This window comes from Rhineura floridana, chromosome 3 (genome assembly GCF_030035675.1).
Source record: "Rhineura floridana isolate rRhiFlo1 chromosome 3, rRhiFlo1.hap2, whole genome shotgun sequence".
Taxonomy (NCBI): domain Eukaryota; kingdom Metazoa; phylum Chordata; class Lepidosauria; order Squamata; family Rhineuridae; genus Rhineura; species Rhineura floridana.
In genome coordinates, this window is record NC_084482.1 from 24,132,147 (window position 1) to 24,160,099 (window position 27,953).

Here is a 27,953-nt window from a genome sequence, read left to right on the forward strand (position 1 = left end):
TTGTCTTCAGAAACCTTGTGGAATAGTTATCTTGACTGGCGTTCCTGGAGAGGACATGCTGTAACCTGTAGCCCCACCACTGAAAAGGCCCCATCAAGCAAACCTCCTTCAAAGCTTAGGGCACAGCCCCCTGCTGCCACCTCCATGATCTCATTTACTGGACAAACAGTCTGATGTCTAGACATGGCTGAGGTCCATCTATACCTTTTCTAGTGTAAAACTGAAATGATGATTTATTTAATTTCTATCCCGCCTTCCTCCCAGAAGGAGCCGAGGGCAACAAACAAGAGACAAACACTAAAGACATCTTAAAACATCTAAAAAACAAACATGCTGAAAACATCTTTGAAATAAAACATCTTAAAAACTTATTTTTAAATATATATATTTAAAAACATTTAAAAAGCAATTCCAGAACAGATGCAGACTGGGACAATAGTTCAATCCATATACCAAGACAGCTGCTAAGTCTCATGAAGAACATGGCTTGAATTGTTTTTAAATGTCAGGATTCAACCTGAAATAATAACAATGCCTCACACGATGTGCAGAACCCCCTCCCTCCACACACACACTCTCACTCACTCACTCACGGAGATTAGCCTAAGCACTTTCCACCCACCTCTCAATGGGAAACTTGGGTGCCTTGGGTAAAGAAGCCAATCTGTTACTAGATTTAAATGTTTGAACTAGTTTATTTCTTTCTTCTCCTTTCTGGATTCTTTGCTTGTTCTCCGTTCCTTCTTTTACAGCGTATGTGCCTTTACTCAGAAGTAAACCCCAGTGTGCTTAATGGGAATTACTCCCAGGTTTACAGAGAATTGCAGCTAGCAAATGGGTGGGATCTACATGAAGCATGTTGCAAGGAGACACGAGTCAATGGGATCCCAGGTTTTGCCCTCACAACAGTGCTCCAAAGCACTTTTTTAAATGGAAGCCAATTTCGAGCATTAATTTACAGGGCTGCACTGGAGAACAGTATTGGGGTGTGGGGCTTCCTTCCTGCCTCGATGACTTAAGGGCCAGTGGGCATGTTCAGCCGCTTCTCAGATTTGTCCAAGATTGTTGCTTGTTTACTTTGTCCTGTAAAACTTAAGGGGAGCCAATCTTGCTCCCTCTTTCTCCTTCTGCTTTCTTTCTCTTAATCATGCTGAAGTGTGGCGGAACGAGCTTTGCATTCCACAGATACATGGCTGCCTTCTTTCTTCCTCTCTCCGTCTTTCTTTCCTCCTCTTCCTGCTACTCTTTCTCCATAGTTCTCCACTATGGCCACGCTGCTTTTGGAAGACCACACAGCACGCAGCCTGAAGGGGGGACCTTGCCGCTCTGTCGCTGGAGACGCTCTATCCAGCGCCCCCGATTTGCTTACTATTTCCTCCTCTCTATGGTTCGCATTACAACGGCGCTCGGCAAAGCCGCACTGGCCCGATCTTCTCTCTTGTTCTAGCGCGCAAAAGGTCTGCACGGGGGAGGAGAGGGGAGGGATCTTATCGTTTCCGGGTCAAGGCGGGGTTGAAATCGCCCCGCTCTCCAGCTCCCCCTCCCAGACCCGCCGAGGCCGCCGCCGCAAGAGCAGCTGCCGCAGCCCCTTCCCGCTGCCCTTGCCCTCCTCCCGCCGCCGCCATCCCGCCCGCCCGCCCCGGCTCTCTCCTCCTCCCCTCCCCCCGTCCCGCTCCCTCCGCCCGCCCCGGAGACCCGCGCACCACCCGCCCTCCCTCCTCCCGCTCCCCCCGTCCCATCCCCTTCCCCTCCTCCGAGCGAGCGGGCAAGTGAGTGAGCGAGTGAGCGAACGTGCGCGCGCGCGCGCGCGGCCGGGCCCAGCCTCCCTGCCAGGTAAGGGCCTCGAACTACCCCTTAGTAAGTATTCGTCCTTACCCCCCCTCCCGAATCCCCAGCCTCGAGTAGTTCCACTTTTCCGTCGACCCTGCGCCCTCAGCCCGGCCAGGTCTCCAAGCAAGCCCGAGGATGTGCTTGCGGCCTACTGCGGCCGAGTACCACCCGAGTGTGAAGCGCTGGAGTTGATGGGGGAGGGGTGGTTCTGTTCCTTCTATTTGCGTATCGGGGAGCAGCGGGCGCCGCGTGGAGCAGGACTGCGGGGGGGGTGAGGTTGGGGAGGCCGCAGTGGACTGGATATGTGTGTATGGGGGGGGCGCTGTTGCTGCGTCACATTGAGCGGGATCTGAAGCTAGGCCTCGCGCGCGCGCGCGAGACAGACAGAGCGCGCGGGGGGAGGGGCGGAGATTCTTTGAGTGCGCGGCGGGGGGGCGACGGGCGGGGAGGAGGAGGAGGAGAAGTTGACGCTGACGCTAACGCGGCCGGCTGTGAGTAGCAGAATGGAGGCGGCCCGCTCGCGGGCAAAGGCGGGCAGATTTCTTGGATGGAGGAGGCGGAGGGTGGGGAAGAGAATAGTATAGTCGCGTCGCGTTATTTCAAAACACGTCCCGCCAGCTATACAGCGCCATCTCTCATTCCCCCCCCCCATTCTTTTTTAATCAAGCTTTAAGCGCTCCGTCGGGGAAAAGTCATTGTGAGAACTTTATAGTGAAACTTAAAAAAGGGGGGAATGAAAAATAGAGCCCTATTTTTATGTAACTTCCCAGTGAAATGAATTCTTAAATGTTTTAAGTTAAAGTATGAGGATGTGGGATCTCAGTTTAATGGCGGGATTTAGGCTGCAGTCAAATACATATATACACAGAAGTAGGCTCCACAGGGTTCAGTGGGACTTACTCCCAAGTAAGTTTGTATTAGATTGCATTCGTAGTGATTTCTGCCACCCCGGGGGGGGAGGGGGTTGAGGTAGGTGATTCTACGGAAATAGGTTTGACTCTAAGCTTAGACCGTACAAGGTAACAGTTATGCCTGTTTTGTCGCTCTGCAGCTTTGGGGTAGGAGACAGCAAAAGATGAAATAATGTAACCACATCATTACTGGCTTGTGGTAACTGAAAGATTATTGGAACATTAGACTTATGGTAGATGGAGTTTTGATCTGTACGACTTCTTTATAAAACCCATATTTGTTTGGACAGCCTTAGTTTCATATGTTTAACTTTAAATCAGTGATAAGGTTCAAGCTGTTACTGTAGATAGAAACTAATAAATATACTTTTCTACTATTGGAAATGAAATGGATTAGTTGAGATAAGCAAGAATTCAGTGAGGCCTTTAATTTTATTCCCTTAAAATGTATGTGCCAACTTATGACATGGCAAACTATTGAAGTAATTTTAAGATTGAAATAATTTATCAGAATTTCTGCTTTTTCTGTTTAGCCTAGTGTTAAAATGTGTTGTCTTAATCCAATTTACAGTTTTTGGCTCAACGTTCCTTACTGTTAATCTTTCCTCCATATATTTGGTACCAACACTCAGTTTGAAAATTATGCCTGGTCCCAATGAGTTTAAATTATCACTAAGCATACTTGTATGATGACTTCCTGTGGCTGCACAGCAGGATGGGAAAAGCACTCTGCTCATAGTTAAAAGTTTTTTTATTATTATTATTATTATTTTATTTATATCCCGCCCTTCCTCCCAGTTCTACATGGTTCAGATTGAGCTCCCTGGCATGGGTGATGGTGCTCTGTTATATATAGTTAATACAGAGTCATGGAGTTAAGTAGCAGGCATACATCAAATCAAATGTAGACATTGTCTTTTAATTTTAGTGCAGATGAAGCTGTTTGTAGTTTGCTGAGCAATGGAGCTGGAAAGTGACAATTGGTCTCTCTCCTTCTAGCAAAGGCAGGAGGAATGGGGAGGTCAAGTTGTTCGGGGGGGGGGATGTGTCTGTTCTATGCCATGAATATTACAGGGATTGACTTTAACCAGTAGTCTCCAATAAACACTAACACATTTGGCTACTGCGTACCATCTGACCAACTTGTGAATAAACACTTAAACCTCTGGGCATCAACTGATTAGTGACAGTAAGCACCGGTTTTGACAACTTGTCTATGACAGTAGGCTTGGGCTACTCCTCTCTAATGAAACCTACTGCAGGATATACATAATGTTGAGGCCTGTACAATATCAAGAATAGACAGAACAGGACATTAAAGTGTTCATATGCTGCCATATGTGTAAAACAACATTCATGAGTTTATTCCTGTGTGGTGAGAGATCTTCTAAAATTATAGGTTGATTTTCCTCCCAGCGACCAAAGATTTGACCACTTTCAAGCCTGACTTAATTGAATACAGCCCAAGATGGACACTGGTGTTATCGAAGGAGGTTTAAATGTCACACTTACCATTCGCCTACTTATGCATGGGAAGGTACTTGCTCTTTTTCATCTTGTTTGCCTCAGACTGAAACTATGTCATAGTAAATGTCTTGGAAAACCCAGTTCTCCAATCAAATTGAAACACAAGTTTGCTGTTGACGTGCCATGTTCTTTTCAGTAGAGCACTTTGTTAACCCCAGTGAAGAATCTATAATATCATAAGTTGAGTGGGCATGTCTTGGAAAACTGATTAAGCCTCCCCCTTAAAATACATTTAATTAGAGTTTTACAAGATTATGTTAAATATTATATAAGTCTGCCCCAATCACCATCTGCTGGGGATGCTACATTAAACTTTAAATATCCAAATTTACACTATTAATTATAGAGAGGATGGCTTTTTGTTTGTATGAGGAGTGTGGAGATTTCTAATGCATTGTAAGCATAATATTGTGTATACACTAAAGGGTGGGGCTATATTGGTCTATCAGAATGACTGAAAATTACAGCTTTCTTATGTTTGCTGTTGCAGGAGGTTGGAAGCATCATTGGGAAGGTAAGTGACCCAATTTAATTCTTATTTTCTTACATTAATTCTGATTAGTAACACTAGTAACCAGTTTCTCCCCTCTTTCTCTGTGTTTGTGTGTAGAAAGGAGAATCTGTAAAGAAGATGCGTGAAGAGGTAGGTTCTTGAGGATAAGAGCAGGGAGAACAAATAAGAGCAGTTAAATAGGGTAATAAGGGGCTTCTCAGGTGGTAGAAGCATTTTACTGAGGAGATACTAGTCATAATGAGGTTGCTGTTGGCCATTATCAAGTTGGGTGTAACAGTTGATGACTTCCTAAACATCCAGCTGTGGAGGAGGGGAAATCTTTATGGGAATGAGTGGCACCTATTTGCACCTCAACTTCTGAGAGCTATGTTTGGCAGTTTGGCAGCTTCTCTGTCAGGTACTTCTGATCTGCCTAATGAGGTAAAACAGCTTGATCTTTTACATATTTGTTTGGAGGTAAGTCCCATTGCATTCCGTGAGACTTAATTCCAAATAAGTGCACACAGGATGGCTGTCATAGCTAAGACAGTCAAATGGGGGTGGAAGGAGAGAGACAGATTTGGAAAGGGGAGTCCTGTTTTACCTGTAGCTTCATTTATTTTCCTTTTTTCAGAGTGGTGCTCGCATTAATATCTCAGAAGGGAACTGCCCAGAACGGATTATCACTCTTGCTGGACCCACTAATGCCATTTTCAAAGCATTTGCTATGATCATTGACAAACTGGAAGAGGTGTGTGATCTTTTATTTTTTTCCCCTTATCCCTGATGGGTTGAGGACATAAATAAAAGAAACACTTCAAGTACAGTCCTCCTGGAATAACATTGGGAAAAAGTGTGTTCCATCTGCTGCAGTGTTGGAGGTGATGACCCAGTACTATACTTTTCTGGTTGTATTGAGTGTGGTTAAGATGAGGAAGATAAATACAAATGGGCTTTACTTATCGGTACAACACATTTGATAGAAACATGGAATATCAGTTACACAGTGGGCACCCTAAGGACTTTTGGGTGGGAGATTTTTGAGCATGGGGGTCATCTGCTTGATCTTGGACAGCATAAGAATGGAATTTCTTAGGTGGCTAATAAATCTAGTTGTATGATAATTTTTTTTATTGTTTGTCAGGTATATGGAACACTTCTTGTTTGGACAAAGCAAAATGCTGCCATTTTAAAGTATATGTTCTGAACAGTGTTTCAAAAAGCATTTTTCAAAAGTTCTTAAAGCCAGTTCATTTTTTATATTGTTTGGTTGCATGTTTACTGGCAAATCCTGAAGGTTAACAGGTTCCAAATCTCAGTGGGTTTTCAATGCAAGAGTACATCTTGTGGCAATTACAGTATTTAGTCTGGGGGAATCAGCAATTAGTTGCTTTTCAAATTAGTAGCTTGATGAAGTCATTATCTTAGACAAAAGAAAATACATGATTCTAGTTCGTTGGGCCTACTACAACTCAAAGTATAAGATTGGCTGTCTGGCAAACTATGCCTGTTCATTGAACTATTGCAGTTGGTTGATTTGTGCTAAGCTTGAAACTTTTGAAATCCAGTGTTTGAGCATCAGCAGAATGTCAGTAATCTGAGAACACTCTTTTTGCTTACCCACCTCCTCTGGAAGAGTTGGAGCCGTTGCCTTGACTAGTAGAAGATGGTGTCTTCTTGCTCCTGGCATAGAGATTTGCAGCTTGTTTGACACAATAGCTGCTGCAGCCATTGGGTTTAGATTCTTATACTGTGCTGTTTGTAAGGCTTACATCATGACTAACATTTGAAAGATACTGAATATAAGCTCTGGCACTGTGCACACAGATGGGTTTTGTGTCTTGAGTGCCAGGCCTTCAAGAAGGATATGAAGGCTTTGCTTATTGGGCCAGTTTAGAGTTAACATCTGGCTGCAGCCATTTCCCCCCTATGTTATAGTGTAGATGGTGATTACTTCTAGACAGCCTCTGGGATGCAGAGATGGAGATCTGCTGAAAGTGTGATTTTATGCTGGATAGGAACGTGCTTCCAAACGTTGACAGCAGAGCTGCTATGTTCTTGGTTTGTGCTGTAAAATAAACCTCTGGAAAAGTACATGGGAGAGTTGATCAGATAGCCCAAGGCAACCATAAAGTGTGCTTATTAGGAATATAATAGGCAGGCTTTTGGGGTGGGTTAGGTTTCTTACTGTTATGGTTTTAAATTTTAATGTTTTAATGTATTGTTTTATCTTGTACGTCGCCCAGAGTGGCTGGACAACCAGCCAGATGGGCGACTAATAAATAAATTAATTAAATAAATAAATATAACTAAGCTTGAGAAAATGGCACATGCTCTAGTTTATGCTCCCAAGGTGGCTTATTAACAATTGATGAACATGCTTTGTGCACCCTGTTCACACTCCATTGAAGAGTTCACACAGCACAGGAGAATTGAGTCATCAGGATACTGTGGAGGGGCAAGGTGAATTAAGCAGCTTAGCTGTATTTTTAAAAATAGTCTCAGTATAGCTTCTTGCTGTAACTATCTGACCAAGCCGATGGAAGAACAGTTTCCTGAGCAGAACTTATTATAAACCAGGGGTTGTCAGCCTTTTTTGGCCTGTGGGCACGTTTGTACTTGGACGAACTGCTGCGGCCACCACGCACACATCAGTCTAGGTTCATTGCAACCTATTCTGTTGGCTACAATAGTTTTTTTTCAAGCCTAGCTGCGCTGGGGAAAGGGGACCCTGTGGACACCAGACAAGACCTTTGGGGGCATATGTACACACACCGGCTCCGTACTGGCAGTTCCTGTTATAAGTGCTGCATAGAAGGTGTATCGGCGGTAGATAATGATGGGATGAATATTTAGATGCTGTGGTGCTCTTTGTGAAGTGTATGTATTGCCTGAACCTCACAATCTTTGCTGCTTAAGCATGTTTTTTGTTGAAATTCTGATGGTTGATGAACTGAAAATAATCTAGGCCTTCATTTGGAGTTTCAGTAGTTTGAAGTTTGTACACTTGTGCTTTCAGGATATCAGCAGCTCAATGACCAACAGCACGGCTTCTAGCAGGCCCCCCGTCACTCTGAGACTTGTGGTACCTGCAAGCCAATGTGGCTCTCTCATTGGGAAAGGAGGCTGCAAGATCAAGGAGATAAGAGAGGTGTGTCCTTAACTCTGTTAGACTTGTGAGGCTGGCTTTGCTGTTTGCTTCTGTTGCAAAATGCTACTCATTCCCCTTCACCATGACCCTACCCTATGCCAAATGTATGAGGCTCAATGCCACACATAGACTCTGCATCATCCTGCTTAATACAGCCACTTATATTTAGTGCTCATGAAACTGAGACTGAAGAGTGGCCGGAGCCAAGCACAGGAGTCAGGTGCTTTTTGTAAGTTTTTCCTCCCTTCTCAGTCTCCCGTCCTTTATCTCCAGGGTCAATTTATTTCCAGTTAAGCGGCACACAGAACTTGAGGCCGTCAGAGGCTCTCACTAGGTTTTTTTTAATGCTGCATATTAACTGACTGATAAGTCTTGGTCTTCGTTTGTTTTTGTGTCTTGCGACATAAGTCTTATTCCTTCTATGTTTCTAACGAATATTTTATTAAATTTGTATCCAGCCCTTCCTCCCCGAAGGAGCTCAGGGCGACAAACAAAAACACTAAAAGTGCTTTAAAACATCGTAAAAAGATAAGACTTTAAAACATGTTAAAACAAAAAATCTTGAAAACATATTTAAAAAACCTTAAAAAGCAATTTCAGCACAGACTGGGGTAAGGTCTCTACTTAAAAAACTTGTTGAAAGAGGAAGGTCTTCAATAGGTGCTGAAAAGATAACAGATGGTGCCTGTCTAATATTTAAGGGGAGGGAATTCCAAAGTGTTGGTGCCGCAGTACTAAAGGTCTGTTTCCTGTGTTGCGTGGAACAGACTTCCTGATAAGATGATATCTGCAGGAGGCCCTCATCTGCAGATACAGTGATTGACTGGCTATATATGGGGTAAAATGATCTTTCAGGTATCCTGGTCCCAAGCTGCATAGGGCTTTGTACACCAAAACCAGAACCTTGACCTTGGCCCGACAGCTGATGGGCAGCCAGTGTGAATGGGTAGGGATGGGAAGGCATTGAACAGACAAAAGGAAATACTTGTTTACACAGCACATAGTTAAACTACAGAATAGTGAAACTACCTGGATGGCTTTAAAAGAGGGTTAGACAAATTCATGGAGGATAATGCTTTCATTGGCTACTAGCCATGTTGGCTATGCTCTGCCTCCATAGTTGGAAGTATACTTCTGAATGCCAGTTGCTGGAAACCACAGGAGGGGAGAGTGCTCTTGCACACAGGTCTTGCTTGTGGGCTTCCCACAGGCTTCTGACTGGCCACCATGAGAACAAGATGCTGGACTAGATGGGCCACTGGCAGGCTCTTATTAACAGCTTAACTGGTGTATCAACCTAAAATAATTGAGTGTTCATAGCTTTGGGGGAGCATTTAGATCCTTCTCCCCTAGTATCCTGGCTGTGTAACATTTCTCTCAATTTTAAAGAGTTAAAACGTTACGTAACTGAACCCAAAATAATACAACAGTTATGCTCCCAAAAGCATAGGAATAGGTCCATTGGCTTTATTTAGGCTCTTCAATCCATCTACTAGTGCTCTAGGTGGATTATAATGAATTCTTACCTTGCCCTTTTCTGCCTCCCATTCCTATTTGAAATGGAACTAGGCTTAGAAATAGAGACTTTCCCTTAGCTGTCTATTTGTACTTGTGTTTAAATTGTCTTGACTACAGTAGGATGCCATGCTGGCAGGCGCTCCTGCTTAATGTCTGCTGCAGGCCTACATATACTGATTGCCAGTTCAGCACTCCTGCTGCTGGCATAGTGTCAAGCATAGATGAAGTCTTATTTGGTTCTGGATTTCAAACCCAGACAACCCTTTCTCTGTTGAATTAGGATTGTATCCAGTATGGGATTTTCTTCCCCTTGCCCCATTTTCCTCTCCTCAAGAGACAGGAACAAAAGTGACTGAATTTTTTTTTTTTGGTCTTCCATCCCTGAGTTTTTCCCCTGCCTTGATCAAAGGTACAGTAGGGCCCTGCTTATACGGCGGGTTGTGTTCCAGACCCCCCCCCCCGTAAAGCAGAAAACGCCTTGAAGCGGAACCCCATTGACTTTAATGGGCCGCGTCGCGTGAAAACGGCGCAAAATGGGGGAAAAAACCTTTAAAATTGAAAATGAAAGGTGCCGCATCAGCGGAACGCCTTAAAGCGAGGCCCTACTGTACATGGCTTTTCTCTCTCCTAGAGAATAGTACCCCCTTTTTGCCTATAGGCTTTCCCTACACAGTTTTATTCCATTCCATTGTCTTTTCTTAATCTAAAGATCCTTATTCTTAAATATAAAAAATGCCTTTTACTCCTTCTGCGTTTTTTCCACCTTTGTGGAATAGAAAATAAGTAGTCTTTTGTAATGTTGGTCCTGTGGCTGTCATACAGGGTGGAAAGAGCCTGCCTGACCAGTCCAGTCTGCTGTAACTGTATGGTGCCTGCAAAACTTTGCTTTCACCTCTGTTTGTTTATGCAACTTGGAGGGCAAGAAACTTGCCCTCATGATGAAAACTGGACTTCAAAGGCAGGTTGAGGATGCTGGAACAGATCGTGTGACTTGTGTAACAATAGCCATGCAGTAACCCTTTGAATGGATTGTTCTAAATCACTTTGAAGAAGGAGAAAGGTTATGCTATTTCTGTGTGTAATAAACCAGTGGCCCTGCAGTAACAACACCAAACCTTGAAGCAGCAAACCTGACTTCATATTTTTAATCTTCAGAGCACAGGGGCACAGGTCCAGGTGGCTGGAGACATGTTGCCCAACTCTACTGAGAGAGCGATCACCATTGCTGGGATTCCACAGTCCATCATTGAGTGTGTCAAACAGATCTGTGTTGTCATGCTGGAGGTAAGTAATGAAGGTTGGGTGACCTGACTTCTTTAAGGTACTAGATTAAAATAAATACACACATAGCTAGAAATAAATAAATGGCTGCCGAGGGATTGCTGCTGAAAGCTTTTGTGACAGAAGCAGAAGGGGGCATTCTCACTGGATTCTGGCCAGCTACTTTCTAGATTTGGAACAGCTGATACAGAATTCGCATACTGGCTCTCTATGTTGCTTTTGCTACACAAAGGAGCGGCAGGAAGCTTGTGTGTGTGAGAAACTGAAGTTTTCTCTTCCTACTGATGTTTTTAAGTGATGCTTGAGCGGAAGTCACTTGGCAGTTGCTGAAGAAACTAAGGGGGTTCATGTCCATCCACAGTATTTCATGGAAGAAGCCATGAGGCAAATCCATATAAAAGGTGAGGGTGCCTAAAGGTAACATCTACACTACAACTGTAGGTGTACCTAGAGGCTTAACCCTTGGCCTGAAGTGAGCAGTTCACAAAAAAAGGATTAGTGAAATACGAGCTGTTGATGGTGTGCCTGGAGAATAAACTCTATGAAACCAATAACTGCAATCTGATCCAATATGAAGCCATGCAAGGTGACTTGATGCACACCCCTCCTGTGTTGTAGTGAATTGGTGGGGGTAGATTGGCCCTCTTTCCTTGCCCATGGCGTCTCCCTGGGGAAGTCTGTCTAGAACCACAGATGCGAGGGCATTGTGAAGAAATCTGAATCAGTGCTGTCTGCCTTCAGTGACACTGCTTCCTCCACTGTGTTGCTTCATGCACTTGTCTTCACTTCAATCACTTTGTTCTTGGTTCCAGATATTCCCAGTTGGCCCAACTGAAGGATGCTCTTTAAACATCCCCTGGGTTCCTGCTGGGAGGAAGGGCGGGTATAAATAAAATAATAAATAAATAAACAATAGTTTTTCCTCCTTCTGTAACTGTTGAAGGAGACTGTTCTTGCCTGGGAGTTCATCCCACAAAACAGTTGTTTTCTTGAGTTGCCAGAGTATTTTGCCCTGTTGTCACAAACTAATATGGCTGCTAAGACTAATCAAATGAGGAATTGTAGAAGTCCATGAAGAGGGCAGTTCATTTGCTCACAGTCCTAATAAACTGACCTGTATATCTTTCTGGCAGTTACTAAATGTCTTGTAACTAAAGCCTTCAGTGATTAACCATGATTTTCCTTCCTCTTTTGTAATCTAGTCTCCCCCAAAGGGTGTCACCATCCCTTACCGACCCAAGCCATCCAGTTCTCCTGTCATCTTTGCAGGCGGTCAGGTAAGGCCATTCCTCTTGTTGGGCCTGGGTTGGGGGCAATAAAGTAGTAGTCTACCAAGCTTCAACACTGCCAGCACACATCAAACCACTCTGCATGCTTATCACCTTTGCTGCCCACCTGGCCAGCATAGTGCTACCTCTGCTGCTTTGGTTTTGTTCTTTGGAGGCTGCTCTCGAATGTTCAACAGACTCTGATGTCCTTTGAGAATGATGTAGTCAGCAGTGTGGGTTGGGGGGAATTGGCTGGAATTTGGGATCTGTTCCAGACATAGGACCACTAGCAAGCCCATTTCTTTCTCGCCTTCAGTTTAAGGCAGCATACAAATTAATGACTGATGGCAGTAGGCTTTGAGTTATCCAGTTCAGAAGATCTGGAGCAGCAGGGGCTGACTATTGACAGGGACAGGTGTTGAGAGAACTGGAACCCAGAGGACTAGGGAAGTGAGGAGATGTGGTTGATGCTCCTATGATATTGAACCCAAAATCTAGAACATTTTGGAATGATTTCCTTTTACAAGAGAAGGCCTTAAGGGCAATTTGTCACTTGCTTGTTAGCCATGTGTCCCACCCGAGTTGTGGGTAACTTAAAGAGATGCCAAATAATGCTGGATCTGACTCGCGCCCCAATACCATTATGTAAGTTGATTCCAGAACACAGGAAGGTGGGCTGCGGATGTGTTTACATTTTTCATAAAACAAAGTATTGTTATGGCCATTGCAGAATGGGACTTCAGTCTCTCAGCTTGCTGGAATCCTGCTGCCATTATCCTGGATTTCAGTGAAACGTGCTTGCTTGAGTGGGCTGTGCGAGTTCACATAGATCCTACAAGGCATTTTCAGGTTATAACTGGGCTTGCGGACACTTGCAACCATTTTAGGCAGATAGATGTAACATGAGGTTGAAGCATGCAGGTTTGAGAAGCAGGAGTCTCTTGGGAACTTCATGTCCAGAGAAGGCTCCTGTATGAGTATGTGGAGTGGAGCTGGAACACTCTGAGGACTCGGTCATTTGACTGCTTTTGAGCACAGTGCCTCAATGCCCACCTGTAAGCCTTTCTTGAAGAGGGCTATATCAACAGTGCAGATGCGTCAGAAGTTTGGTGTAGTGGGTGGGATGAACGAAGCAGTTTTTTGCTTATTTTTGAGAGCCTTTTTGGCTAACGAGTGGGGTATAAGTGCTGTAAATAAACAAATTGGTGGATGTGAAGGTGAGAGATGGTGGCGCTGGGTGTTAATGGGTAGTTCCAGTCAGCATCAGAAATGTAGAGGCAGCACATGGACAGGTCTGGCTGCAGTTCACCCTGTGCTTATACATTCATATGCCACTTATACTGGGATATTTGGCTGACACCTCTTGCTGGGGGAAAGGTGCTGGCGTGGTCTTGTTCTTGCCTCAATCCCTTCCCTCTTCTTTCCTGTCCTATTCATATTACCTATCCTTCAGAGGCTCTTGACAGCTTGCTAGGCAGTTAATTGGCAGTGAAAAGGCACATGGGAAGTTACCGAAGATATATTTGCAGAAGCTCACTCGCATCCTGAAGTTGGTCTTGTGGCAGGGTCGTCTTATTACGCCATTAGAGAACAAGATTCATTGTGCCCATGCCGGTTCCCCTGCCCGTGAAGGTGCAGATAGTTGGGAAATCTCACATTGTCTTGTGCTACTGATGTGACATGAGTTGGAGTAAGCCAGCATCTGTCTCTAGTACAGGTTAGCCCTTGATCAGAGTAAGCTTTATATGACTTTGGTGTTAGGGAAAGGTTTCGGATTGACAGCCCTGGAGACTGAAGTCCTCTATTTATCCACAGGACAGGTACAGCAGCGGCAGTGCAAGCTACCCCCACACCGCCCCATCAATGTGCCTCAACTCTGACCTGGAGGGACCACCTCAAGAGGTGAGAGGGGAGTTCAGTCTCCATGGCCCATTCAATCCTTGGCCTTTTTGAGACTGCCAACAAGGGTGGCAAGACTGGTGGTGGCGGCTTGTGCTGTGAACTCCTGTTCGTTGGGAACTGGATTAAGGCCACCAAACACTACCTGGCAGGCCAGTAGGCAGCCCTGCAGGTGGTAACATCTTCATCAATTCCAGCCTGGGCTGCATTTCCCCCCCATAGCCCGCAAGTGAGAGACTTGTACCCCCCGAAGCCTCACTTAGTGTTAAGCAAGTCCCCACACAGTGGCTGCCTTGCTGGGTTGTTTCATTAGGCTAATTCCCCAGAACCATTACGTTTGGCTGCTGCTCTGTCCCTGTTCTTCCAGATTCTGCCATCCAGCACCTGGCTGTTGTTTGTCCACTGTAGGTTTCTAGGAGTATAGAGTGATGGGGCAACTTAGTGGGGTGGGGATGACTGCCCAGCTGGTTCCTCTTAGCTTTAAAAGCAGTTGGAGGCATAGGAGATAATTAAGCTTCCCTTTTGGGTCTGTTTTGGAGTATGCATAGGGCAGGAGGGCTTGTAGCACTGTCCAATCCTACACTACACAACAAATCTTCAACAACAACCAGCTGTTAATACTAATCCTTTTTGTGGTGGGGACCAGTTTCCCTTCTCACACTACATACACTAGCTAATTCAAGCAGCCCCTTTAAGAGACCTGCCTTCAGGCTCCCCACCGACAATTCTCCCCCTCAGCTCTCTGGCTTCCTGGCTAGTTGAAATCTGTCTGTCACTGGGTGGCTGTCCAATGGTTTTTAATAGGACTGTTTTCCTCCTTTTTGTAGGCCTATACCATTCAAGGACAGTATGCCATTCCACAGCCAGATGTAAGTTTTGTTTACACTTCTTGTCTTGAAATCACCCCACTTCTCCCTTCAAAATTTCTCCATGCTTTCTCAACAAGCAGCTTTAGAAGTCTGTTTTGATTTAAAGCTGAAATTTGACCTAAAATGATCCTCAAATTTTGTTCAGCACTTCCTTGTGTAGCCAATCTTAATCTGTCCTTTTTCTGCCGGCCTGTGACACACTTGCACAGCGAAGCTTGGTACACCTTTTAAAGTTCCAGTTTCCCTTCCCCCTGCTCCCAATTTGATGTAAAGCCCACAAAACAAAACAAAACAAAACTCCATGGTATACTGTCATTGTGGTTCTTGGTAAAGGACATAGGGCATTTGGTGTAGTGCACCGTGGTGGTGGAGGGGAGGTTGGCTTCAGACTTCTGCTTTCATCTCCAAACATGATGCCCAGCGTATCATGTAGTCACTGTGCAGGTGTGGCTAGAAGGTGGTGGGGCTTTTGCTTGGGATGCCTTTCCTTGGCACAATTTCTGCTAATAATAAAGCCATTAGCTATCTTTGCTTGATGTGAAAGGATGTTTTTTCCTTCTTTAGCTCAAATACCAGAAGGTATTAGTAGATGCAGCACTTGACATTTCTTTTTTGAAGGGTACATAGGAATTTGAACTCTGCTCATAGCATGCTTAGAACAGGAAAGGGTGGGCCTGGGATAAGTAGGTCTAGGGGAGAGAGCTAGAAAACTGCACTGTTTAATACTGGGGGGAGCATCTGACTCCATTCTAGTCACTCCTCATGATATACCTCTCCCCTCCAAATGCTTTGACAGAGTCCTGCATGGTGTAGTCCCAAGCACCACTGCAAATCAGCCTCTGTGTTACTTTGCCTGTCTGTGCTTGTCTTCTAGTGTTTGTCACAATTCACTGCAGATGCCTCCTGTTGAGCCAGGGTACTCTTGAGAAGGGTGTTGCCCTCACACCCATGGTGCTTTCCTTCTGTCTGTACCCATCTCAGCTCAGGGAAGCGCTTGCTCCTTAACTCAGTTTTGCCTCTCCTCCTGCCCTAAGGGGGCAGCACCTCATGCTCAGCTTGCAGTGTCTGTGGTGTTTAAATTGTATGCTAAACTAGTAGGCCTCCAAAATTTCTAACATCGGTCTTTCTCTCTTCCTTTATAGCTGACCAAGCTGCACCAGTTGGCAATGCAACAGTCACATTTTCCAATGTCTCATGGCAACACTGGATTCAGTGGTATGAAAATTCCTTCTTTCTTGTATAAGCTAGCAGTCCAAGAATCTCCACTTGGCCTTTAATGCAGATGCTTGGCTTAAGCTCCATTATCTTACTTTTAAAAGAAATCCACAGGTAACAATATTGGGAAGAGGGTAGACTTCTGCCCTTGAAAACAAGCGTTCATTTTAGGTAGAGTCTTCATGCTGCTTTTCCTCCCTCACCCCTTTCAACAACTTTGCCAGTTACCTCTTGCCTTCTAGCTGTTGCGATCCTCACAGTTGTGCCAAATTGTATAATAGTTTGTCTTGTGGCTGAAAGTCTGGTAGGGCTTCAGCTAGGACCACCACACTCATTGTCCCTTGTATCTTGACAGGCGTTGAATCCAGCTCTCCAGATGTAGAAGGCTATTGGGGTAATGACTGAAAAAAAAAACTGTAGTTATTCTATTGTGTGTTAATATTGAGGGGAGATTTTTTAGGCAGCAAATTTTGTTAACCACGTATAGTACAAAGAACTGCAAAGCAGCGTAGGTGCAAGGTTTAGACTAGGCTTACTAAACTTCTGTTGCAAAGCAACCCAGCTGGAACCTCTGTTGGAGAGCAGGGTATAATAGAATGAATGAATAAAGTGATTTATTTCTTACTTAGTAATAAAGTTGTCTGCTTGTGAAGGTGGTAGGTCAACTACAAGTGTTTATATAAACAGCTACACTGGATCAATAACTAAAGGTCAGACCACACACTTTTTGTGGCAGTACCCTTTTCTCCATTTGGTCAGTGCAAAAGGGTGCCTCCAATTCTTTTCATGTGTTTTGAGGCAGCAGGAACATTGACATACAACTATAAGGTGCAAAGGAAGATGAAAACATGTTTGGGATCTGCTTGGCTAAAGCTTTGTAGGAGTCTGTAAAAAAAAAGTAATTCTGGTTCATTCATTTTCTCTGTATTTGAAAAAACCGAGTCACTACATTACCTCCACCCTGACCAAATAAAAGCCATTCTATTGGTGTCTGCTTTATAACCAGAGATTATCTGCTTAGGACGAGGAAGGAGGGGTTGGATTTAATATCTTGCTCGTCTCCTGTTTGAGTACCTCTTCAGAATAGCAGTTTTTTTCCAGCAGCAAATGCTAGCCTGACTGATCTGGCCTATTCTGTGCCCTCTCTCAGGGCCTTGCATTAAACCTCTCTTGATCTCTTTGTGTCTCAGCAGGTTTGGATGCGTCAGCTCAAACTACTTCTCATGAACTCACCATTCCAAATGATGTAAGTATTTTTCAGAGATGCAGAATTCTGGGAAATCTTGGATGCAGATGGGATAGAGCTGCAACTTCCAGATGGGCCTGAGCTCCAGCACTGCTTCCAAGAGTTCTGCTGCAGGGAATTGCAATATTGTTATTGTTCTACATTCTGGACATTGTCCTCCATATAGAGGGGTAGATCGAAGTTCACGGCACTGCTACAGATGAAAAGGAAAAGGCTCTTCCCTTTTTAAGGAAGTCCTTGGGTGAAGATTCCCTGACTGAAGCCTGAAATGGCAGGGAACAATTGTGCTTTCTCATTACAATCCCTCAGAAGCTTCTTGTTAATGCACATGTTGCAACCTACAGCCAGAGAAATGAGCTTGTATATAGAGTTCTATGTAAGGCTGTTGAAGAAGGAAGTGGAGCTAAGACCTGGACACAGATACTTGAGTAGGCAGATGGGTCAGTGTGGGGAGGTAGTAGGAACGCTGCAGAGTACTAGAGAACTAATTTGAGTTGACCCTAGACACTGCAGATATTAAGATAAAAGTAGGTGCATGTAGGATATTTAGTCATCTCAGGGTACCACATGGATTTTCTTGAGTAGACAAATACATTAAGAACGGCATACAGTCTAAACCAGATGGAGTGCATCGGCCTCTTCATCCTATTGGGAGTGTGTGTATGCAGACAAGAGAACAATTGAGACAATACAATAGGTTTGTTTGATTTCTGCAGTCGGCTTTATGGGGTGATTTCAGGCCATGACAAATGTTGAAGCTGGCCAGGTTATTTGGCTAATGTAAGGCTTCAGAAGTAGCCCGAGGCTAAAGTGTACTTGTTCTCTGTTTGCACAGTTATATTTTAGTGCTACAGTAGTGATTATACTGCCAAGTGTTCTTTACAAATAAGTTTTCAGTTTCTATTCGCCATGGGTAATGTTGATATAGTAGTCCATAGAGCAGATGGTCCATAATAATAATAATTTAATTTGTGGGTCGCCACTCTAGGCGACGTACAATTTAACAACAATACATTACATCATAATAAAATACATCATAAAATACAATATAACAATAAAACTACCTAGTGACTACTGGGGTTCTTGTGGAAAATGCTGGACTAGAGCAAAAATTGGGTTGCTCTTAAAAATATGCTATTTTCTATTTAAGCAAGAATGTGTACTCGTGATTACTGAAGACTTAGAAGAGGTCCTGAGTGTACATTTGCCTTGTAAAACTAAGATACTGGTGGATGATGTGAATTCTAGTAAGGCAACAAAATTATGCAATACTGAAGTCTAATGGGTAACTTCAAATCCAGAAAAGGGCTTTCAGCAGTTACTGCTATAGCTCAAACAAGTTTGAGAAGTCAAGACAAACTACTGAACTTTTATTAGAGTTGTAAGAACTCTTCCATCCTTTACATTTTTAGGTAATGCGGAGTTCCTAAGTGTAATAGGGAATGTGACTAGGCTAGCTACTCTTGCACTAATTTATAGTCATGATTTCAGGTGGTCCCATTGGATTTCTACTAAAATGACTCCTATTACCTTTTCCAGAGCAACTGACTAACACAAATTCAGATTGGCCCCACATAATAGTATCCAGAGTGTCTTGTGGTGTAAAGCATGCTTAAGCCTTGCAACGCTTTCCATATGTTTGCATGTTTTTTAGTGCAGCTGCATCAAGGGTGTGGGAATAACTATTAGAAGTCTTTCAGGTTGCCTCCCGTAGAGAAGCTGTAATGTGAGGATGCCTTGTGGTTCACAGATAACAAGCAAATGAGCACAGTGTCTGCGATATGAGAAAATATAAAGAGTTGTCCAACTAGTCCACTGGTACAAATGACTCTTGTGCATACACATAGGTGGACAGCTACTGTACTTGTTGGACAAACAACCAAGAATAGCACTTGAGATTATCAAATGTTGTTCCTGATAGTGGCAACATGGAATAGTGGGAATATGCCAAATATGTATTGAATGAGTTGGAGTTTAACTAGCTTCCCAGAGATTTGGCCTGTACTTCTGAAAAGAGAATGGCAGTATAAAATGATTATCTTGGAATCTCAAGTTCCATTTTGACCATTAACTACTTTGTTTCTCAGCTGATTGGATGCATCATTGGGCGTCAAGGCGCCAAGATCAATGAGATTCGCCAGATGTCTGGGGCGCAGATCAAAATTGCCAATCCCGTGGAAGGATCTACTGACAGGCAGGTTACCATAACTGGATCTGCAGCCAGCATTAGCCTGGCTCAGTATCTAATTAATGTCAGGTAAGTTTCTTCAATGGCATGCTGCTTGTTAATGCATGTATGATTTGGCAGAACTGAGGAACATGAGAGATCTCTAAAACCAGGGCAGCATTCTGAAAAAGGCTGATTCTCTGAGCTGAAGTAGAACAGTTCAGGACAAACCTCCTTCCTGTCCCACCCCCTTGTGCAGAAGCAGTTTGCGCACCAGACCTCTCCTTTGATCTTGTAAATGTGGTGTTTGAGGATAAGAAGGTATCACAAGACAACCTGGAGGAAGGGCGATAGAAATAAATGGGATATACAACACACATTCCCCTGTTGCTGGCATTGCTTAGGCTTTTTTTACTAGACTATTCCTGGTTTGTAACAGAGAGCCAACACTGCTTGAAAGTCCTGTATCTACCTGTAGTCTAAACTGGGAGTCTTGCTGCTAAGCTGAGCCTGTACAAAAATAGGATGTTTCACTGGGTTCCTTTAAATAAATAAATAAATAAAAACAAAAAGCTGATAGCTTTTGTGAGCTCTGGAAGTGTTGCAGGCCAGCTAACTGTACTTAAGAGAGGAAAGAAAAGAATTAGTACTGCCCCAGGGGCTGTAGCATGCACTGCAAAAGCTCCTGCAGTTCATCTTCTCCCTGAGTGCTCTTGCTAGCAGTAATGCTTCAGCTATGGGTTGCAGTAGTGCTCTGCAGCAAGCAGTGGCTGCTTTTCAGGCCTTGTCCTTAAAAAGCCTACTTGGCAAGATCAGATCAGATGATCTCATAAGGCAAAAGTAAATGCATTAGCTTAATGGAGAGTATTGACTTCAATAATTAAAAACCCAGGCCTGAGCAGCTGGTATTGCATGTCCTAGATTGCTTCCCTGCCTTCCCAGTATAGCTAAAGCATTCATTGCAGAATGACAGGCTAGTGATTAGAATCTATAGGTTAGCTTCTAGGTCGAACATAAGTGCTTTTCTTTAACGTTTAAGTTAGGCTTGCCTGCGAGCTTTCAGGTCCCATCCTTCCTGGGCTACCTCAACTTCTGACTAATAAGTTGGTTCACGCAACGTGAGATGCATACAAATAGGTGGTCTCCCAAATAAGTACCTGCTAGAATTTTTAAAGCGGCATTGTTCTTAATCCTTTGTCCTGATGAAGTGAGAACACCTCAAGTCTCAGAGGATTTGAGATGCTCAAGAAACGGTTGATTTCAGGTTATTTCACTGACTCGGCTGCCTTTGTGCCTAGTCAGAAACTAGGAAACCGGTTGAAGTAAGGGTTCCTCCATCGATACCAAATTGATCTGCAGCATCTCTTAAATGCCCCATTGCTTACAGCTAGCCAATTTCTTCTTGGAAGTGTACAGACAGAACATTTTTGCATTATGGCAGCAAGAACCACCCTATAATGCTATACAATGACTGATATATTATAGCCAGGGGGAATCCCTGCAAGAGAGAAAGCTGCTATGCGAGTAGCTAGTAAGATTGATTGATAATAGTGACTGGACTTCAGATACTCTACCATGAAATCCTTAAGGAATTGGGATATTTTTATACTGTGTAAAAACCTAAGTGTTGTCCATAACTAAAAGCAGACAGTGTCTGCAAGGTTACAGGATAAAATATTGAGGGAGAGGGAATTCCTAAATAAACAAACCTCGTAGCATTTCACATGCTTATCAACTGTCCTTTAAATCGCATCTACTTGGTATGAACTGCTGAATGTAGTTTGCAAGAATCTAGTTAGTCAACAAGGCTGGTCTAGCACAAAACTACATGGATCAGTCGCTCTAAACAGCCTGTTCTGGAGAGGGCACAGTCCTCCCACCTTTAATCTCTACTTGGGTACTATTAGAAGTAATGAACTCTAGCTAGGGTGAGGACCAGGGTGGTAAGAGAGCTGTGGGTCCTTTTGATGATACTGTAGATTATATTTTTTGTGTTCAACTCTTATTGGGCCACATATTACTGTTGTAACATGGGTAAAATTTAACCAGTGCAGAAACTCATTTAAGAACAGTGATCATAACTATTACCTGCTATCTTGGTGCCCTGGGTGTCCTAAACCTAACAGAACTACAGTGAGAAAAGAGATGAGCCTACCATTCTGTGAGCCTTCCTTGTTTTAACATGAGTAAATTCAGCCTTCCCTCATGTGTTTGGCTAGTTTTATCCACTATCTGAAGCCATTTTTAAATACAAATTGTCCTCTTGCTAGATGAGGAATGGCTTCCTTTGCTGTTCAGTTTTCTCCATCCAGACAGTCACTGGCTTGTTTTAAAAACTTCTGACAGTTGCATAAAAGGCTTGCATTAAGACTTCCCAGTTGATTATGGCAACCTTGTAGTGGAATGCAATGCACTGTTAGAATTGGTTTGCTACCTAAATGCATGTTTTGAATACTGGCAGGAACTACAGGCTGCCTGGGTCAAATCTGAAGGGACAGCTGCATGGGCAGGGGAGGCTGGGTGGGAGACTGGTGTGTTGCAAGATAATGGTCTAGAATAGATAGGATTTCAGCTGCCTGACTGCATTAGGTTTCGTAGCTGTTTGCTGTTGCTTCAACAAAATGTGTTTTGTAGTTAATAGTATTACTTCTGGAATCAATGTAAGCAAAAACTGGAACTATTGTTCATAATGGGATTGGGCCTGGGACAGTAGTAGGCTGGTTTTTTTTGGGGGGGGGGAGGCTATTAGTGGACCTTGGTACATCTAGAGAATGTTGAGATTCCCTTGCAGCCAGCATTCTCTCCCCATCCCACCTTTCTTCTGGCTATGCTGTTTCCAGACCTTCCCAGACTAGGTTCATGCTATTTAAGCTGTTTGTGTCCTGTGCTTTTTGTGTGGTGTTCCCATCCACCCACCCGTATTTTTGTTCCTTTTTTCCTCTGTTACAGTTTAGAAAGCGCTAAACCCTCCTCCCAGGCAGCCTCCGTCACGATCCCCGACCACCTCAGCATCAACCTCTCTCAACCCTCCACCCCTTCTTCTTCTTCCTCCTCCACCACCACCCCCTCGCTTGCGACAGCAGGGGTCTCCGAAGCACCCTCCAGCCTCCCCAACCCTCTTCCGACCGCCCCCTGTGTCTCCAGTCTGCTTGGCATGAAACCCGTCCCTCTCCTGGCTCTAAATGTTGTGTCTGCTGCTAAGGGTGCCTCCACCACCTCAGCTGTGCCATGTGTTACTAACAAACTGAAAACGGAAAAACAGAGATTCTCTCCCTACTGAGTGTCTGCTTGTGGCCTTAGAGGAACAGCAGATTGTTTTTCAGCAATGGGGATCCCATAGAGGAGACTTGGAAGAGTTTTTTTTTTAAAACTTCAAAACAAAAGTGAGCTTTGTGATTTCTTTAGGATGGAGTTTCTTTTTTGCTGGCAACCTCCACTAGGTCAAAGACGATTGAGCAAGTGTATTAATCAGTTTGAGTCCAGTAGTGATCTTGATTATGTAGCTTGTAGCTGTTGCTTTAGTAGTTTTGTTTGCATTGTTACATGGAATAAGGTGGGTGGGGAGGGAGTTGGGTGGGCAGGGAATGCTAGGATCCGTGAACAAAATACGCACTTGCAATTCCTTGGTTTAAGCTGTGCAAAGAGGCTACTTTGGCCAAACCTGTCTCAATGTCTGTCCTTGTAATAAAACTGTCACAGTGAGAACTGAACTATCTGACCACAAGCTGGATGAATATCACATTGCAACCCCAGGCTAAATGTTTTGAAAGTGTTCCGCACTGTTGCCCTGAGATCATAATTAAGTATATAAACTCTATCCTATGAAGACACTGATACCTAATACACAATTGTGAGGGTGTGGGCTGTAATGGTGTGCTCTGTGTGTGTGGACCTTTTAGACCCTGCATACTGTTTATACGCCCTTACACTCTGTCACTTGTATTGTATTTAAACTGCTACCCAGCCAGCATATATAATTCACCTGCTCAGTAGAAAAAGTAATATTTTTGGTGCACATACCCTCCTCCTTGTACAAACTACAGCAAGACTTCAAAAAGCTCAGGGGCTTTTGGTACCTGACTTTCTCCATACCCAGGTTTATCAGCCACATAAAAAAGAACCTGGATCAATGTATACATTCTTAATGAACAGCTGTAACAATGCTATGGGTGATGCTTTCCTTGTAAGTTATGTTCTAAAATGGGATTTAACATCTGTTCAGCTTTCCAATATTTAGACCTTAGAAATGGATAGTTTAGAAGCCTAGAGATTTAGTTTTAGAAACTTCTGTCTGTTGATGGCGATACTGGCCTCTGATTAGTGTCTTTAACATCTTAACAGATGTTCCTTGGGGCATATCTGTATTGAGAAGTGTTCATCTGCAGAGGCTGGCCAGTTGGCTTCACTTGTCCTGGTGTTTCAGCTGGGGCAATTGAGTCCAGCCGCTGTCTGTTTCCTCCACTAAGGGCTTGTTGAATGCTGAGAAGAAAACTGGGCAGACAAAATGGATAATGCAATGGGGTGACATGCTCTTGTGTTTAAGGTGGTATTTGATTGTTCTTTCTCTTCTTGTTTGTACCTGAATACACTTAATCTTTAGCCTGGGGTTGCCACATGAACACAGCAGATGCTTCCTTTTTGTTAGCAGTCTGATCCTTACAGATCTTCTAAAAACTCATAAAAATTCAGGCAATATTGAATAAGAAATGGTGATAGCTGGAATTGCTAAGAATCTTGTGTTATACTTTGTATTAAAAGAAAGTTACTGGAACAAGTTTGAAATGGTGACTGATGGCTAGATTCTGGGACTATATAATTTCACACTTTGCATTCAGGGAGATGGAGGGTCTGACCTGATTGTATTGTGGGGGAGAGAGAGACCATCAACTGGCTGACTTATGCAGTTCTTTCAAACCCTTTTTCCTTCAGTAGCAGAAGTATTTTTTAGTACTTGTTTCTGCAGTTTGACTTTCACAATTGTAACTTTTTTTAAAAAACTGTTCTGCTCTGTAGTGTAATCACATTAAGTAAAAATTGTCCAATCTTAACCAAGTTTTTGGGCTGGCCGTCTGTTTCATAGTGTTCTGTAGAGGTTGACTTCATGGGCTTTAATTTGTTCTTGGTTAGCAAGTATGGTTATGAGTTGTCCAAAAGCTATTTGTTCATGCAGCACTACCACTGGTTAATGGTGTTAACAATACGGAGCTCAAAGTGGTGGGAAATGGAGATCTGAGCGTCTTTTTCTATCCAGCTGGCATCCATATGGGCTTTAGTTACTATAACAACCTTTAATTCCATTAGCTCCATATTGAAGTAGGCAAGAGGTGTTCTACTGTCAAATTTTATTATAGGGGAGGTACACTAAGCATATATTACTGAATTGATTTGCCCAAGAATCCTATAAACAGTGCGTCAGCTCTTGACATCCTTTAGAATCCTTCCCTTCTACCAATTTTCACTCTATGTAAGAACAAAATCTTTTGAATCAACTGCTTCTAGTGGTAGTGGGGAATAATACAGAGCAGATCTGCTTCCAAGGTTTGGGGCCCTTTCAGAGAAATGCAAATAAGTTGAGCTCCAGCAGAGTCTCATTCAGTGAGCCTCTGCAGCATGCTATTCTCTATCTCAGCCTAATTACTCTCCTAGCCTCCTCCAGGGGTTCACGGCCTGCTCATTCATGCAGCAGGAATTTTCTGTTATAACCTGATTTGCCAACATCTTGCTTCAAGACTCCAAGTAAACGTATTCTGCAGACACAATACTGGGTGTTACGATTTCCCTTTCCTGTGCTGCCAGTAAACCTGTCATTCTAAAGCCAGCTTACATGAATCTCATGGTGTGGGGGGCGGGGCAGACCTCGTGCCACTTTCTGCAAGGTACCCGTTCACAGTGAGGGCCAAGCAGCAAAAGCTTGGCTACCTTACCTGGTTGTGAGATGTTAAGTTGACTGTTGGCCATCACAGAGCACTGCACACAACACTTCTGTGCCCTGAAGTGGGCATAAGTGGCATTGAGGAGGTACACGGTTTCTCCCAACTCTTTGCAAAGTCCCGTGTCCCCCCCGTCCTTCACAGGCAAGGGGTTCAAGAACCTGCATAGCTTTGGTCATGCTGCTAAAAGCCGGACAACACTAATACTAGTTCATGTGGACTAGATACCACACCTTTTCTCTTAATGTGAGGAAAAGGTCTTTGGCCGTGGATATCTGCAGGTTTTGCTAAACTACATTTTGAGGACCTATGTGGGATAATGGGACAGCTTCACTCTTCCGTATTGTACTCTCCCTTTCCAGTCTCCAGACGAACAGTGTACAAACCAAATAGCAGTACAACAAATTGTTCATACTTATTCATCAGTTTAGTTTAGAGATATGAAGGCCTGGAAAAATTTGGTAAAAAACCAAATTTTTACCATTTTTCTGGGAAAATTTGGAAAATGTTTTTTTCATTTTTTCCCTGGGCCTGCACATCTCTAGTTTGCATGAGCTATTCCTATTCCACACTTGAATAGGTCTAGCATGGGATTCTACCCTGCCAGTTGGACTTTCAATTTTAATTCCTTAGGCCTTCTTGATAGTCCTTCACATTCTAATAGAACTGGAAGAATGTTTAAATGTTCTGACCACCTTGGCAGGGTCTGATTATGAGGTTCTGTCGCACCCCTTTTGCCATAGTTCTGTGGGAAAGACCTGCACAATTAGGCTATGCACCCCTGTGGATGGATCATCTAAACATCCCAGCAATGGAGGAGCTGTGTGTGGAGCAGTTCTTGCATAGCTGGGAGAATCTATAGAAAGAGTGTTTAATTTGCCTCAGAAAATAAAAGGTAAGTTTTGTATAGATTGGCTTCCCTTCTTACAGAAGACCTCAGATCTTTAAGAGACTTGACATGGGTAGATTGCAGTTGAGCCTTATGTGTTATGGCAGGTTAGTTCCTGCAGATTCTTACGTGGATATCTTGAAACAGTCCAAATGTGGAAAGGGGTGCTAATGGGGTCCTTGAAAGAACCTTGTCTGCTAGGGGTTTTGTGCAGTTCTCTTCCATCATCCCACCAAGAGTCGACAAAGATGTGCCTCTGTATTGGTGTTGGGAGTAGCAAACAGGTGGCTGAAGCAAATGTAAGCCCTCTGTTTAGCAGTGCTGATTTAAGGGCCCATGAGCAGTGAACTCTTCTGATCATAGGCAGAATAAATGCAATCTGGCTTTAGGCTTTTAAGCATCAGACAACTTAAAGGTGTGTAATTTGTTTTGAATTAATAGTAAATCCTGTAAAGCTCCTGATTTCTAGCTTATCTGACTGGTTAATTCTTACCTTGTTTACTAACAATGGAACATAATTGCTTAATCGTTACTTATGTATTGGTTGATTTCCTCAGGGACAGGACACTCAGTTATGTGAGGCCACTGAGCCACAGCTTAGATGCTGGCAGGAACAGAGGTCATTACATTGTGTTTGCTGGTACCAAAGCTCAGTGAGTGAGGGGAGTTCTGATGACTGCATGGCCCAGTGTGAAAGCAGTGTTCAGGAGACACTGAATATTTAGGACAATTTAAACTTAACTACAACTACACATGCTGTGAGAATAATATAGTCTGCTTGAGCCGTAGAAGCTGTCACTGCAGTCTGACAGGCTTGCTTTCTGGTGACAAAGGGGTATTCAGGGCCATTGCTGACCTGAAGCTTGCAGCAGCTTCTATATTCACTGGCATGGGGTGGGCTGGCTGGCATTAACCTTTGTGGAAGAGGATCTCTGCCTGCAGTTGCTGACCATAGAAGAGCCAGTTCTAGCTTCTTCTTGAATCATACACTTTTGGGGTTTACAATGTTTGTAGTACAGCTGGGGAGGAAATTGTCTCATCAAATCTGTGGCTCTCAAGTCTTTTTTTTTTTTTTTTAAGGCCTTTAACCTTTGTTCTCATTGTAGGCTTTCTTCGGAGACTGGTGGAATGGGAAGCAGCTAGGACAATGCAACCGCCTCACTCATTACCTGTTTCTGCCGTTCATCCCCATGATCCATCTGTGTAGTTTCTGAGCAGTCAGCGATTCCAGGTTTTAACTAGTTTGTAAATTTTCAGTTTTACATGCTTTACCCATCCACTCATGATTTTTTTTAATTGCAGCATTTTAATTCCTTTTCTCTGTTCAGCTGTTAAAATGCTGATTCATATTTTAGTTTATAAGCTTCTCCCCCTTTCTTGGCTCATGAAGTTTTTCTGTTATGTCATGAAATGTAAGAGTGGAATTAATACATTTCAGTTTAGTTCTGTAATGTCAGAAATTTTTCAAAAAAATAAAAAGATGGACTGGAGCTTTTTCCTTGTGAATAGAAAATGTTGTGCTCTTGAGTCTTTATCTCTGGCCTTTATTGACCATCTGTGACTCCATAACCTTCAAGAAGCTTGTTTGCTTGGAGGTGCTTAAAATGGGTTCTGCCTCGGTGACTTGTATGGGTGCAGGAGGTGACTACTCCTAGCTGGAAGAAGGATAAATTCCTCAATCCTAGGTCAGGAGACAAAGGAAAGCCCTATTCTATTCCAGATTGTAGACAACTGTACTGTGACCTGTCAGTTACTGAAT

General features: G+C 43.5%; 1 protein-coding gene and 1 long non-coding RNA gene across 22 annotated transcripts; one reads left to right on the forward strand and one right to left on the reverse strand.

The window, feature by feature from the left end:
• Positions 1-675: 675 nt before the first annotated feature.
• Positions 676-2,119, reverse strand: LOC133379548 (uncharacterized). The gene is made up of 2 exons (XR_009761201.1): positions 1,876-2,119; positions 676-1,459 (listed from the first exon to the last, which is right to left on the reverse strand). It is a non-coding gene; the product is annotated as an uncharacterized LOC133379548 (long non-coding RNA).
• Positions 1,433-27,707, forward strand: PCBP2 (poly(rC) binding protein 2). Of its 21 annotated transcripts, none has more exons than XM_061615039.1 (15): positions 1,433-1,457; positions 4,141-4,278; positions 4,759-4,782; positions 4,879-4,911; positions 5,396-5,512; positions 7,781-7,912; positions 10,586-10,714; positions 11,914-11,988; positions 13,795-13,881; positions 14,706-14,747; positions 15,890-15,962; positions 16,318-16,356; positions 17,153-17,208; positions 19,296-19,465; positions 22,325-24,427. In XM_061615039.1, the coding sequence occupies exons 2-15, from the start codon at positions 4,210-4,212 to the stop codon at positions 22,653-22,655; spliced, it is 1,377 nt and encodes a 458-aa protein (XP_061471023.1). In that variant the 5' UTR covers positions 1,433-1,457; positions 4,141-4,209; the 3' UTR covers positions 22,656-24,427. The 21 variants fall into 21 exon arrangements, with proteins under 21 accessions (XP_061471023.1, XP_061471032.1, XP_061471033.1 ...); XM_061615037.1 differs by lacking the exon at positions 1,433-1,457 and adding an exon at positions 1,484-1,857; XM_061615041.1 differs by lacking the exon at positions 1,433-1,457 and adding an exon at positions 1,484-1,857 and having other exon boundaries at positions 4,158-4,278.
• The last annotated feature ends 246 nt before the right edge of the window (positions 27,708-27,953 follow it).

Coding starts and splice junctions, on each gene's coding strand:
- PCBP2 (XM_061615039.1), top strand. CDS start 4,210: ATGGACACTGGTGTTATCGAAGGAGGTTTAAATGTCACACTTACCATT. Junction 10,715..11,913: donor TCTGTGTTGTCATGCTGGAG/GTAAGTAATGAA, acceptor TTTGTAATCTAG/TCTCCCCCAAAGGGTGTCAC. Junction 17,209..19,295: donor AACTCACCATTCCAAATGAT/GTAAGTATTTTT, acceptor TTTGTTTCTCAG/CTGATTGGATGCATCATTGG.